At 47.2% G+C, this 15187-nt stretch overlaps 1 protein-coding gene across 1 annotated transcript in view; it reads left to right on the plus strand.

Annotated features, from left to right (window-relative positions):
- The window catches only part of LOC144988789 (zinc finger protein GLI2-like), a 126831-nt gene extending 113285 nt beyond the window's left edge, over window positions 1-13546 (plus strand). Inside the window, exons 7-14 of the mRNA XM_078939716.1 lie at window positions 2291-2474; window positions 5923-6033; window positions 6188-6328; window positions 7585-7734; window positions 8406-8570; window positions 9455-9733; window positions 10287-10653; window positions 10738-13546. Of these exons, the coding sequence (XP_078795842.1) occupies window positions 2291-2474; window positions 5923-6033; window positions 6188-6328; window positions 7585-7734; window positions 8406-8570; window positions 9455-9733; window positions 10287-10653; window positions 10738-12773 (3433 nt within the window). The 3' untranslated portion in view covers window positions 12774-13546. The remainder of the gene's footprint in view (window positions 1-2290; window positions 2475-5922; window positions 6034-6187; window positions 6329-7584; window positions 7735-8405; window positions 8571-9454; window positions 9734-10286; window positions 10654-10737) is intronic.
- Window positions 13547-15187: the final 1641 nt, after the last annotated feature.

Consider the following 15187-nt stretch of genomic DNA (forward strand, 5'->3'; position numbering starts at 1 on the left):
TGGCAATGTTTTTCAGATGATAAAATGCCGCTGATGTTACTGACTTGATATGGCTGTTAAAGTTCAGGTCAGAGTCCATGATTACCCCTAGATTTCTGACTTGATTTGAGGGTTTAAGAGACAGAGAATGAAGGTAGCTGCTGACACTTTCTCTTTGTTTCTGTGGGCCAAAAATAATAATTTCGGTCTTGTTTGAGTTTAGCTGGAGAAAGTTGTTCTGCATCCACACACTGATCTGTTGGAGGCAGTGGCTGAGTGAATCCACCAGCCCATATTCACCTGTTGTCAGTGACACATAGATCTGAGTATCATCTGCATAGTTGTGATAAGATATGTTATTACTGCGTATTAACTGCCCTAGTGGCAGCATGTAGAGGTTGAACAGAAGGGGTCCCAGGATCGATCCCTGGGGCACACCACAAGTCAAGGCCATGTAGTCTGAGACACATCTACCAATTTCAACAAAGTATTTCCTGTCTTCTAGATAAGACTTGAGCCAACTTAGGGCAGATCCAGAGATGCCAACCCAGTCTTGGAGTCTGTGCAAAAGGATCCCATGATCAACAGTATCAAAGGCAGCGCTCAGGTCTAGCAGGATTAAGACAGAGACTTTGCCATCATCAGTGTTCAGGCGGATGTCGTTGGTTACCTTGGTAAGAGCAGTTTCTGTGCTATGATGGGGTCTAAAACCTGACTGGAAAACATCAAATGAATTGTTTAATAAGAGAAAGTCAGTGAGCTGTTGGTAGACAACTTTTTCAAGGACTTTTCCTAAAAATGGCAGATTAGAGATAGGTCTGTAATTATTCAGTACAGTGGGTTCAAGACCGCTCTTCTTCAGGAGAGGTTTAATGACTGCAGTTTTTAAGGCCTCGGGAAATATTCCAGATTGAAGAGACATGTTAACTATTTGAGTAATTGATGAGGAGGAGGAGCCATCCCTGAGGATACGCCGTGAGCCACGGTGAATGTATCTCCGACGGGGCTGGTAGAAGATGTCCGGGTGCTGGAGTAGCGATGGCGGAGGAGCATCAATGTGAGTCAGGCGGAGTTTAGCAAGGTCCAAGGCAGAGTACTGAAGGAGAGCTGTCAGTGGATGCTTGACCAGAGACAGGATAGTCCAGGCGAGTAGAATCCACTCAGGGTTGATCCACATTGTGTCCGGCGTGGCGAGGAATCAGCACAAAACAGCCGGCGGTTGTTGTTCTGAACCAGACGTGTACAGATCCCGGAGACAGTCCACAGGTAGTTGTACAAAAGGTGGTATTGATAGATATCTACAATTTGTGGCAAAAAACAGAGTCCATAGGCTTAGAAATGCTGAAAATTTGGTCCAGGGGAGCAGCGGCAGCCAGAAGTGCGCCAGCGTTCACTCGACCTGGAAGCGAATGCCATGTCCCGCCATGAACACCATGTCCTGCCATAAATACAATGTCCCACCATGGACACCATGTCCTGCCATGACCACCATGTCTCACGTTGTCCCATCATGAACGCCATGTCCCACCATCATCGCCATGTCCTGCCATGACCACCATGCCTCACGTTGACCTACAATGTCCCACCAAACACCATGTCCCATCATGAACGCCATGTTCCACCAAGAACGCCATGTCCTGCCATAAATACCATGTCCCACCATGGACACCATGTCCCGCCATAAACACCATGTCCCATCATGAAACCTTGTCTATGTTGGCCATGTCAACGCTAGCTTACGCCCATATGCAGGTTCCTGTCCATCAGAACAGTTATGAACAGGTCTTTATGCTGGGGCAACCATGGGAGGTTTTCTCACCTTTAAAGCTCATTAGGTCAGATTATAAAGTCCTAATAATAATGCTAGTATTGCTTGCATCTTACTGTTGGCTTCTTGGTTTTAACTTTAGCCAACCTGGCTGAGGCTGGAGGCTCTTGTGAAGCTCAGCTAGGAATTTCTCCAGGCCTTGGTGGTTATTTATTTATTTAACATTTATGTAACAAGGTAAGCTATTAAGAACATGTTCTTGATTACAAAAATGACTTACAATACAAAGAGAAAAACAAAGGGGTTCAAAAGGAGACTTCTGTCCCTACAAAAGCGTTTCTGTGGGAACATTATGGGATAAATTGTACCTAAATAGATTCTTAAATTATTTATTTGTTTTGTTTTGTACTGAATCATTTCCTGTTAGTTGTTAATATACCAATTTCAATTTTTTTTATTAGCAAATACATTTTTTATGTAATATTTTTTTTCTCAAAACTTTTGCTAAATTGTTGAGGAGGCTTTTCTTTCTTTCTGACTCAGTCCCACCTTCAGCTTCCCCCACCCCATCAACCCAATGGTTTATCAGCAGCTCTTGTCCCACCAAAGAGGTCTGAACACCTTTGGACACACAACTCCCCTGATCCAAACCTTTCCTCCCCACCACCACCCTCATGCCGCCTCCAGTGTGTCCTCCCGCAGTAACCTGAACTCAGAGGCAAACCAGGTAGGAAGAAAACATTTTCTGCTCATGTCGTCACAGAATTGTCCACAGCTTATTGGTTTTTGGTTTTTAAGCGTTTGGCTTTCTTCTATTAATCAGGGGGCTGTAATGATTGATTCGAACAACAATTGAATTTGTGGCAGTGTGCGGGACGTTTTTCTTGTGGGGCAGAGGAGTGTAATAGACACTAGTTGTTTGTGGTCTTGAATCCTGCTGTGAAGCTGCCGGTAGTGACAGTGAGAATCACGCGCTGGACCAGCTCGTGTGGTCGGTGCGCCCGTGGTGCGTTCAGAGGCCACATAGATTTCCCCATACCGGCCCCTAAGATTTCCCCATACCGGCCCCTCTGTTGCTCAACATTGTCACAAAACTCATTTACCCTTGCCAGACAAAACTGTACATTCATCTTTTTGTCCTGTAGCATTATAAAGAGCATATCATTCAAAAATACTGCTGAATGTATGCAGTAAAATACAAAATTCAACATTATCCAGCCCTGAATCCATCTGCATAGTGCACTGTATCCTGTGGAGGGAGAGTGCCCAGCCACCCCCACACCAGCAGCCACGGCAGCCAGAAGCCCCCAACGCCACGCGGCAGCAGGCAGAGAACAACTGCCCCCCGGGTGACCACGTCCGCCACCCAGGCCAGGGCCAGCAGGACCACCACGAGGCCCCCAGAGAGCAGGGAGGCGTGGGGGTAAAGAGAGTGCCGCCTCAGCCCAACCAGGAGAGCAGCCTCCCCGCAGCGCCAGGAGGGCCCAACGCCGGGCCCCACCCGAGAGGGGTGCCCACAGCCCCAGACGAGCACCTCATCACCACCCAGGGGGTCTGGGCATCCCCCCGCCCAAACCCCAGGTACGAGCAAGGACCCCCCAAGGGAGACCCGCTCCGCGCTCCAGGCAGACATCCATCAGGCCCACGGTTGGTGCAAGACAGGGGCCAGCTGCCCCCGCCCAGGAGGGGGGCACCCCAGGGAGAAGGGGGCGCACAAGGGTTGTTGTAGACATGGCCCGACCAGGCTCGGCCACAGATGGAAATTGGCGAGGCCCAGCACCCGGCGGCAAGGACCAGAACCCACCCCACGGGGACACAGACACCCCCGGCTCAGGTGTGATATGATCCCCGGCTTCTGGCCTTGCCAGAAAGCTCAGGGATCCCTCTCCCTGCGTGGGGAGAGCACCGCCGGGCCCAGGAAACCGGCATCCAGGGGACACGGCCGCCGTTGCCAAGGGCCCCGCACGCCCCACCAGGAATGGGGTAGGGGACAGATGGTCCAAGGTCCCACCTTCCTTGCGAAATGACTTTGTGCGTGTGTGTTAGTGAGGGTGTGGGTGTGCATGTGTGGGTGTTTATGTTGGAATGTATATTTTGAGGGGGGTGCAATTAAAATTGTCGGGTAGGGCACTGAAGGGACATCTAATTACTCACAGTGATGTCCCATCACCCTCCCCACCAAGGGGCCCTAAATGTCTAAGGTGCAGTTAAAATTGGCGGGTAGGGTGCCAAGAGGACATCTGCTGCTTGCTGGCAGTTATGTCCAAGCACCCCCCCACCAAGGGCCCTACATGTCTAAGGTGCAAATAAAACCGAGAGAAGGGGGGCCCATTCCATACGGCAACCATGGGAGGGGGACCACTGCCAAGTAGCCCCCCCCCCCAAGGAGCAACACAGGCCAAACCCCCCACCCCCTCACCCTAATATGAGATTATATGAGGAAAGGAGTAAGTTGGGGACAGCCGGTAGACTGTCCCCCGGTGGCTCCCATATTTCCCGCTGCAAGTGACCTACCTACTGGGCGTTTCAATATTTATTCTACACATTCTTACAGCATTGGAAAACATTAAGAATGTTCGTTTCTTGTTTTTCCTCCTACAGAAACCATATTAAAACAAAAAATATATTTCTCTCCCCCATCTTTTTAAATTTTCAAACATTTTTGAAAATGCTCCAGGGAGCCACTAGGGCAGCGCTTAAAGAGCCGCATGCGGCTCCTGACCTGCGGGTTGCCGACCCCTGCTCTACACCTATGACTGCACCTCCCCTGACTCCAACAACATTATCATCAAGTATGCAGACGACACAACCGTCCTCGGCCTCATCAGAGGAGGGGACGAGTCTGCATACAGAGACCTGGTGCACAGGATCACCATCTACGGAGAAGACAACGACCTTGTTCTCAACGTAGAGAAAAACAAAAGAAGTAATTGTGGACTGCAGGAAAGCACCGCCACATCAGCCGCTCATCATCAACGGGACTGTGTTGGAGCGGACCGACTGCCACCGGTTCCTGGGACTGCAGATCATTAACAGCCTCAGCTGGGAAAGAAACACTGTTGCCACAGTGAAGAAAGTCCAGCAGAGGCTGTACTTTATCAGGCTGCTGAAGAAGGCTGGTGTCAAGCGCTTGACCCTCACCCAAGCCTACAGGGGGCTTGTGGAAAGCATCCTCACCAGCGGACTAACAGCCTGGTTTAGAAACACCACTATAAAAGAAAGGAAGATGCTGCAGAGGGTCATTAATACAGCTGGCAAAATTATTGGTTGCTCTGATCCAGTGTGTGGACTCAGGCCACAACCTCAGACGTCGCAGGCCTGAAAGCATCCACGCTCACACCACACGCTTCCACAGCAGCTTCTTCCCAACAGCAATCAGAATGCTGGCAAAGGACATCAGAGAGGGAAGACTGGACTGAATCACTAAGTGCAATAAACAATAACTCCACATGTGCAATAATTCTTCTGAACAGACCGGGATGCTGCAATATTCATATATACTCATATTTATATTTTTTTATATACCTTGTACTTTTGCTGTCTAATATTAACTGTTAACTTTATTCTATTTATTTTTCTAATTTTTTTGTCCTTTCTTATTTACCCTGACATGAGAGATGCCAAAATAAAAAAATTCTGATGTACCGCATGTGCAAACGGCAATAAAACCTTGAAACTTGTTTGCCCAAAAAAAAAAATCAGTCGATCAATCTTTTTCATATTTCTCTTTTACTCTATACTTTTTCCTTTTGAAGATCCGTTTCTCAGTGCACTTGCTTGTTTAGCTGTAGATCTGCTCGAGTTTAGGAGAGCACCGCTGGATGTATGTGTCCGGCAGTGCTTCGATGTCTGGTTGCTGCCTTAGCCCTTGTGCTATCTTAGATGACCCCCCCCTTGCATTGACGTGTTCTCCCTACCATGACAAAGGTGGATAAAGGTGGAAAGATTTCATGTAATCCATGGACACCAGTGAAGATCACAAATCATTGAAGAAAAAAGGTTCAGAGCACTGTCTAGTGGGTCTAGATGACCCACCTCCCAACGTTAAAGTGCCTAGGATAGTAGAAGGGTTACTTAGACAAGACAACACAAGCTTCTTTGATCAGCAGATCCAAAACTCTTCTAGCTTCAAAATAAAATTCAGGACCTTTGACCTGGTTTTTTATGTCGCTCAGAACTCCAGGGGAGATTCAACAGTCAGCAGCACAGTTAACCCACAGAGTACCGAGAGGTCAAAGGTTAAGACCGAAGATGAGGGTCCACTGCCCATCTTACCTTCCTTCCAGGTACAGTAAGTTAGAATGTTGTGCTCAGCAGAAGTCCGATCGATGGTTGTTTGAACTATTTATCCTGTTATGAATGAAACTGAAGGGGGGTCAGCGACAGCAAGCCACCAACGGTGACAGCAGGTCATTCATTCAAGTCTGTGTCCTTCTCCAGGATCAGAGCGGCAGTATTTCAGATCTGCGCGAGGATCTAGACAAGGATGACTGCAAGCAGGAGCCGGACGCCATTTATGAGACGCACTGTCACTGGGACGGCTGTTCCGAGGAGCATGACACCCAGGACCAGCTGGTTCACGTGAGCTCATAGCTTATGGGGGGAGGGGGTATCAATAGGGTCCCAGAAACAACTCTGGACAACTCTGGACCAGACTCTGGATCAGGCTCTGGACCAGGCTGGCGACTAAAAAGGTTCATTCGTGAATATAGGTGGCAGGAGTTGAATCTCTACTTTCCTGAAGGTGGCATTGGAGAAACACTTGTGCGGTATAAAGTTGTAAGTTTGTAATCCAAACAGGAAGTAGAAAGTCTGTCTGAGTTGTAGTTCTACAAGACAGAGTTTGTAGTCAGACGGGTCAGATTCTTTCAGAATCAGTATCAGAATCTTTTATTATCATTCTGCAGTGCACAATGAAATTTTTTACAGCAACTCTCTTCCAACAATATAAAAAGGTAGAATAAAAAAAATAAGGATAATGAGCTATATAAGACATAAATACTGTACAGTAGAGTGGGGTGAATATTGCACATATGAGTGGGTATTCCACATATAGAATGAATATTGCACACACGGTATGAATATTGGTTACATACTTTTAAAGTACAGTCAGAGCATTGTCAGCTGTGTGCTGACAGGGGTAAGTGGGTTATGTTAAGTCTGGGGGGAGGGGGGTGATGGGTTATGTGTGTGTGTGGGGGGGGTGGATGGACCTCACTGCTCTTGGGAAGAAGCTGTTCCTCAGTCTGTTCGTGTGAGTTCTGATGCTCCTGTATCTCTTCCCAGAGGGAAGAGGTACAAACAGTTGATGTCCTGGGTGGGTGGGGTCTGCAGCTATACGACCAGCCTTCCGTCGGACCCGGCTGTCGTACACTGAGTCGAGTTGTGGGGGAGGTCCTCCCACAATCTCCTGTGCGGTTTTCACCACCCGGGCCAAGTCCTTCCTGTCTTGAGCGGTGCAGCTCCCGTACCACACCGTAGCACTTAGACAGAGGATGCTCTCTATGGTGGCTCTGTAGAAGTTCCCCAGAAGTTGAGATGAAAGTCCTGTCAATCCAGTCAGTCCAGTCATTCTTCTGATGTCATCAACCTTTTTCCTTCCAGTCAGACATTACGGCCAGGGTTGATGGTTATGTCCTTTTGTCTCCATAACATCTGATTCTCTTTCTAGTCTTTGACAGTGTTGTCAGCAGGTCTTCAGGATCTTAATGAGACCTGCAGCTTGTCCTTCTTCCACCTGGGTTTTTTTTTTTTTTGCATGTCTGCCACAATCTGAAAACTTGTCCAAACAGAACAACCATCCAGAATCACGTTTGTTCTGACGGATTTGTGTGCAGCACATCAACAATGACCACATCCACGGGGAGAAGAAGGAGTTTGTGTGTCGTTGGGAGAACTGCTCTCGGGAGCAGAAGCCCTTCAAGGCCCAGTACATGCTGGTGGTCCACATGAGGAGACACACGGGGGAGAAGCCGCACAAATGCACAGTAAGACCATCCAACAACATACTCTGATACCTCCATCCAACTGTTCAGTTCCTGTCCTCATGGCCTGAAGGTCAGTCCAGATGAGAGAATGGTAAATGGTGTCCACTTCTATAGCTCCCTACTACCTCCTCAGAAGTTAGACACAGTGTGTTAGCTGGAGAATCTCAAAGTCCTCATGAAGGGGATGCAGCAGAACGCCTGACCTTCTACTCCTGAAGAGTGAGACTTGTTACTCTAGGTTCTCCCCACCAGCAGGAGTCCTGAAACTCTGCTACCATTATTTGCTGGGAGAGTTTGGTGTTTGAAAGTTTGCCGTCACGAATTAAAGCTTTAAAAGACACATTCCAGCTAAAATCTTCCAAAAGCAGGAGTTTTATTATTTTCATACTGAGTATAATATGTTAGTCTTGTCTTTTTATTGAGCTGTAGTCTCACCTTGAATCAAGAATCTTTTTCTTTTTCTTTTCTTTATATTTCATCCTTTTTTTTTCCCCTTTATTCCCAAAACTACTTCCTGATTGGGGGCACTGAGGGCAGATTAGACTATCACAGGCCGGCCTCATTCTGAGCAAGCACCCCAAAAAGAAACGAGCAGCCACGCCTCCACCTGCAGCATGAGTGTGATGGAGACAACTTCACCAGACAGTTTCTCTCTGACTGTGTTTTGGCAGTTTGAAGGATGTTCCAAGGCTTACTCGCGGCTGGAGAACCTCAAGACCCACCTGAGGTCTCACACAGGGGAGAAGCCTTATGTGTGTGAGCACGAAGGCTGCAACAAGGCCTTCTCTAATGCCTCAGACAGGGCCAAACACCAGAACCGGACCCACTCCAACGAGGTAAGAAATCCCTCATCTGAGTCCTTTTGAGCAGAGGGGGGTAGTTAATGAACAGCAGAGTTCCACCCGTCATCGTCTGCTCACCTGGAACCAGATTACAGCCTAATCTTATCTGACCACCATCTTCCAGTTCGGCCTAGGTGAGCCCATTGGCCCTACAGGGTCAGGGTTCTGGGCTCTTGCATATGCTGTCTTATCCTTTATCCTTACAATAACACTTGAAAGGCGAATATAGACTGACCAGTAGATGGAGACCGTTGCCAAATTGGCTGATCCTCTTCACTTCAACAAACGGATACAGCAACCACATCACTCATCTGCTTCAGCTATCCGTCTGTCAATCTCACACTCCATTTTCAAAGATGGAGCTACACCTACAGCTACACTTCCCACCAAACCTACAGCTTTACAACTTCTAGCAACTCTATGGTTCTAAGATAGTGATGGAGGAAACCAAGCATTATGGTAAAAAAGATTGTTTTTTCTCATAATTTAGACCTCCGTGGAGTGCCAACCTTACGTCTTTACACACCAAATCCAAGGGTTGAAGAAAATCAAAAACAGTGTAATGTCAAGGAATCTACTTAAACTGCCAAACAATGTGATTATCAACCAAACCTGGTCACCTGTTTGATAGCAGTGAGAAAGGCAAGTGGAACTAGATGACAGGGTGGTGGATCTGGAGAACCAGGGTTGGTGGCCCAGATGTAGATGGTCCAGTCTTTTGTCCCATGTCCTATGCCATAATTAGTAGAACAGGGCAGATCTAGATCCAGTAAAATGTTTTCTGACCTTGGCACACGTTCTCAGTATCAAACATAGGTGACAACCTTTTTTTCCCTCACCACACCTGTCTCTAACCCTGGTCACAACCTCCATGACAGAAACCGTACATCTGCAAGATTCCAGGCTGCACGAAGCGCTACACTGACCCCAGTTCTTTGAGGAAACATGTGAAAACAGTTCATGGACCCGAAGCCCACGTTACCAAGAAACAGCGCAGCGACGCCCCTCCAAGGCTGCAGATTTGCAAAGCGATCAGGGAGGCTGAGCCGCACTCCGGGAAGGGAGCTGTAGGCTCGGATGGCCAGACGGACGCCAGGAGCACATGTGGAGTGGACAACCGTCTCCAAGCCAGAACCGTCAAGGCCAAGAACCCAGTGGTGAGTTGTGTTGAATGTTTCTACTGTTACACTAATCTTCATGTAAAGTTAAATGTTGACCTCTGAAGCCTGCATTGTTGCTTCTGTCTCCTCCTAAACCTCCCTAATGGACAGACTTCACGTAGGTGAGCCGCCTGCTTTTTTCAGAACTGCCTCTGGGCTGACTGGTTGTCTGCTTCGCCGTATTAAAACTGGATTATTAAACTCTCGCGTTCAACTGTCCAGTCGTTAAAGGCGTTGTCACATTAGTATTCAGAGCCTCAGACTATGTACTGAAAAAATAGCATCTGTGATTTGGGGTGGGGGGGCTGCTGGATGGCTGCTTGGAGAACTCAGATATTCTCCCTTCATTTCCTTATACATAAATCAGGCTCATTTATATTGAATAAAATTAAGATTCTACTAAAAGTGTTGCATTTGACAAAAAGTGGTCGTTTCACATTTGTTTAATTGAAACGTTTTTCCATGGTTTCTGTCTTTAATCGCATGATCTATGCTCAGACCAATGTTGGTGTTTCTTTTATGGTTCTGAAAACCCTCTGTCTTCCACCAGATGTATCAGTCCGGCTCTGGCGGACTCTCCTCCTGTAGCAGTGAGCCATCCCTTCTTAGCAGTGCCAACAACAACCATAGTGGAGTAGACATCGCCATCCACAGTGGGGGCAGTTTTGGGGACCTCAGCAGCCAGGATGAGGCCCCCATGGCTGACTCCACTGTTCCTTCAAGAGTACAGCAGGTCGGGCTGCGGTTTCAGCTGAGCAAAGCTGCGAATCATTGTGGAGAAGTCACTATCAAGCTGGAAAATATCAACAAAGAAAGGCTGAAGACAGTGAGGGATTGGTGTGTCTGTGTTCCTGGGGCCCCACAGCCTCCACAGAGCCTATGCAGTGGCATACGGCTGCCCCCCATCTCTGCAGTGGGTAAGTTCGATCCAGTTCATCTGGGATGAATGCCGTGAGCCGGTAGTCTTCTTGTTAATGTGTTCTGTTTGTCATGTCTACCAGGCTCCCTGCTGGACACTTGCAAAACGCTGAGCAGTTTGTACTTTGAGCAGCCGGCGGTTGAAGTCACACGGCTGAACCAGATGAATGAGCGGCGCCACAACACCACCAGCACCATCAGCTCTTCGTACACCATGAGCCGGTGCTCCTCTGACTTACTGCCCTGCTACTCCAGCCGTCACTGCAGCGAGGCTTCTCAGTTTGGTGCCAACCCCCACAACAACATCAGTTCAGCAGAATCCTACGACCCCATCTCCACAGACCTGTCTCGCCGCTCCAGCGAGGCCAGTTATTCCGGGGGGATGGGAGTCGGCTTCCCAGGAATTCTCAGTCTGACCCCAGCTCAGCATTATCAACTCAAAGCAAAGTATGCTGCCGCCACTGGTGGAGCTCCACCAACTCCTCTTCCCAATGAAATGAGTCTGAGAACATGCAAGGGAGTCTACAGAGACTCTCAGGGAGGCTTGGCTCACACATTTTATCAGCCTTTCTCCAGAAATGTGCCAAGGCGGCACAGTGGGACTACTTATGTCACTCAAAGCATGATGCCCCATGAAGTACCCAACAACCTTCCTCGCCGTGAGAGTGACCCGGTGCATCACCCCAACCAGGAATGTTTTTCTTTTAAAAGGGTTCAACGCTCAAAAAGCTTGAACACCCTTATTTCTCTATCAATGTCTGAGCGCCATCACATGCCGGCGACGCTGGGATGCGCTGGAAGTCTTCAATATAACCCATTTGTCCCTAGACCCCCCAGCATTTCTGAGCAAGTGTTCATAGACAACATGGCAGCTGATGGGATGAAAACTGGGGATGAACCAAGTGGAGACGAAGACATGGTTCTTCCAGATGACATGGTTCAGTACCTCAAATTTCTGAATTCTGCTCACAGCTGTGACCCCTGCAGCCAAAGTCAGGGTGACCAGGCAGGTACAGCCCCATCCCCATCATTTTATGCACATAGAACGGCCATGGTCAATTCTGGCATGAGTCAGGTCAATCAAGACTTGCAGATGGGTACTGAGGTCTCACAGCAGCCATTCTCAGAATCATGCAACAACTCAAACAAGAACATGCCAGTTCAGTGGAATGAGGTGAGCTCAGGGACAATGGACACAACAACCAGGCTTTGCAGGGGGAACCTAAATTATGACCTCAACAGCAGTCAGCAGGTTGTTCCCATCAGTCTAAATGCATCAATGCAGAGTTTGGGGAACCAGCACAACCAAAGGCTGATGACAGTCTCCCGCAGACCCCATCAGCAGCTAAGACAATGCAACATGATTAACGTAAGAGCTCAGGATGCCAAATCAGTATCTGGAAGCACCAACATGCAGCCTATCCACAACTGTGTGGTTGATCCAGCCTTCCACATTCACAGAACAAGGACTCCCACTGATGGGCAAAATTACAGCAACCTTTCCTTGCATCAGAATTGTGGAACGCTTCTACCAAGACCACCCTCAGAACCCAAGCCTGTAACCAGACAAAACTGCAGTTTCAGCGAGCAAGCAAGCCAAACTCCTAGGTCATCTGGAACAACCTCAGGTCCAAGCATGGATAGCTCTGAGGCCACCCTGAAGAGACGCAACATGTCCACAAGCCACGACAGCAAATCAGAAGACCACAACCAAGCCAACTTTTACACAGGCCAGACTCAAACTTTTGAGCCACTATCTGTCAGCTTTGAGGTCTCTATGTCTGCTGGGGGACCGAATAACCACATGGCTGCTGTGAACACAGCTTCGCCAGGAGTCAACCAGGTCTCCAGCAGCACAACAGACTCATCCTCATGTGAAATTTGGAGGTCAGAGCATGCAATGCTCGACTATGGGGACCACTCCAGCATGGTTTCTGGGAGTTTGAGTCCTAGACTTTTACACAGCCTCTCCCAGATGTCCTCACGCCTCACCACACCCCGCAACTCTGTGGCTCTGGCATCAGTGCCGGCAGGGATCAGCAACATGGCCATCGGTGACATGAACTCCATGCTCACAGCCTTGGCAGATGAAAGCAGGCTCTTCAACATGATAAGCTGAGAGCAGCAAAGAACAATCCTGTTATTTTTAAAGCCATACCTTTTATTGCCCTGGAAGTGTAAATACATAAAACTGTTACTATTTAGTATTTGCTGTTGTTATAGGCCTTTTTAAGCTGGGTGCAAATCAAGTTATGTCTTCAGAAATGTTCTGAGGACACCCAAAAAGTCCTGAGGACACGTGAGAACATGTAATCCTTGTGCTATCCTAGGCACTTTACCATTGGGAGTTGGGTCATCTAGACCCACTAGACAGTGCTCTGAGCCTTATTTTTTCAATGATTTGTTAACCTCACTGGTGTCCATGGACTACGTGAAATCTTTCCACCTTTATCATGGTAGGGAGAACACGTCAAAGTAAGGGGGGGTGGTCATCTAAGATAGCACAAGGGTTAAGTAAAGCTGAGAACATCCAAGGACATCAGAAACATGGGAGGACACCTGGAAACACCTAAGGACATAGAAAAACGCTTGAGGATTCCTAATAACTTCTAAAGAAGCCTGTGATATCTAAGGACATCAAGGGAATGTCTGCGACTCATGAAACATGACATCAGGAACACAGTTACCAGAAAATGTTTTTTGAGATATATGGATGTCTTAACAGAGGACATGAAGTTGGCTAATGTTAGGGTAGAAGATGTTCATGATAGAGTGAGGTGGAAAACGATGATTCGCTGTGGCGACCCCTGATGGGAAAAGCCGAAAGAGAAAGAAGAAGATCTGTGTATTTCCCCTTATACAGTGTATAGGTAGTGTTCTGCTGTTTGGTTGTGTGTGTTCAGTTGTTGGTATGTAATCCTGGTGACGTATAGAAATGGACGAACTTCAACAACCTTCTTTTCAAAGAACGTTTTGTGAATCTATTTTTTATTTGTTTGAATCTTGAAGTCAAGGCTGCCCATTGTGGGGATCTTTCGCAGGCTTTGTGTATTTGTGGTTATTGTGTAAACCCAGACTTCATTCTTAGCCCTTTGGAGAGACTTGAGTGTTATGACATGTCTTTGACCAGCATGGAAAATTAATGAAAGGGATGAGGATTGGTTTTATGGTTATGTATTTGATGAGGAGCATTCTCTAAAACAGTGTTTTTCAACCTTTTCTGAGCCACGGCACACTTTAACCTTAAAAAAAATCCCGCGGCACACCAGGATCCAAAAATTAAAAAAAACAAAAAAAACGGAGAAACTCAGTCTGTAGTATTGATCTACAGCCCCTCCACAATCTCACATGCATTTTTGAGATAATTGTGGCAGAAAAAGCTTGAAACTGCAGCTGTTTTTTTTCTAAAAGATGCAATAAAAGTTAAGTTAGAAGATGTAAAAACAGTTTGATGTGTGTTCGTTGATTTCAAGACGTTTAACAACAGATCTCCTTGAGCGCTGTCACTCTCACAACCCAATGCATCATGGGAGATGTAGTGCATTAAACGGCCGGCGGAGATCGCGTCTCTGAGCTTCCTTGTTTTGTTCACTTGTTCCACGGTCTGACATCGGATTCTGTGGAAAGCTGCACCGATAAAGACGAGCTTTAGCTGGTATTTTTGTTAGAACTGAGCGACTTTACGAGCTAAATCGGGACAAGGAAGTGAAGACTTTAAGCACTTCTGATTGGTCAGACTGATGACATGTGATTAAGCTCCCCAAGAATGATTGGTGGAGACAGTTAAAAGGACGGGACTTTTCCAAAATACAGCCGGAGTTGCAGCTGAATCGCGGTACGTCATTCTTATCAAAATGTCTTTAATAAAATAAAATAAACGCAAAGAAAAAGTATTTTACGATCTTTTATATTCCTAACTCTTCAGTGTTTTATCAGGGCCTGTTTGGATGAACAGAGAGCTGAAATCCTGGAGATGGGAAATGTTTAATTTTTCAGTTAATGAGGGCAATTTCCCACGGCACACTTGACCAACTCCCACGGCACACTAGTGTGCCGCGGCACACTGGTTGAAAAACACTGCTCTAAAAGAATGTACTAGTACTTCTGTGTGCTCTAAGTTCTATTTATCACATGTCCCATCCCTGCCATAGTGTCTCCATGTCCCCTGGTCTTTTAACACAATGCAAAGTCCAGGACAACTCTTTGATGGTAAATCCGTCCTGGAGGGCGTTTCTAAGTACACTTTTATTGTTTTTCCATTCACTCTCATTATGTGCTGAGAATGCAAGCTTGTGCAGCTTTTATACATTTCAAATAAACAACCGCCTTTTTTAATTGAAATCTCTTGGTTGTCATGTCAGGGTCTGCAGTCCCTGGGAATCATGAAAGTAAAAAGTCATGAGAAGGAAACCACAGCGCTGTACTGGCTGGTACCAGTTAGGGGTAATATAGATTTCAATTCCTTTTATGCTTAGACATTTCACAGGTGTTCAATGAACTGGAAAAAACTCTCTGATGGGAGTTGGAACAAGA

Source organism: Oryzias latipes, chromosome 21 (genome assembly GCF_053564925.1).
Source record: "Oryzias latipes strain Hd-rR chromosome 21, Olatipes_Hd-rR_3.1".
NCBI classification, from domain to species: domain Eukaryota; kingdom Metazoa; phylum Chordata; class Actinopteri; order Beloniformes; family Adrianichthyidae; genus Oryzias; species Oryzias latipes.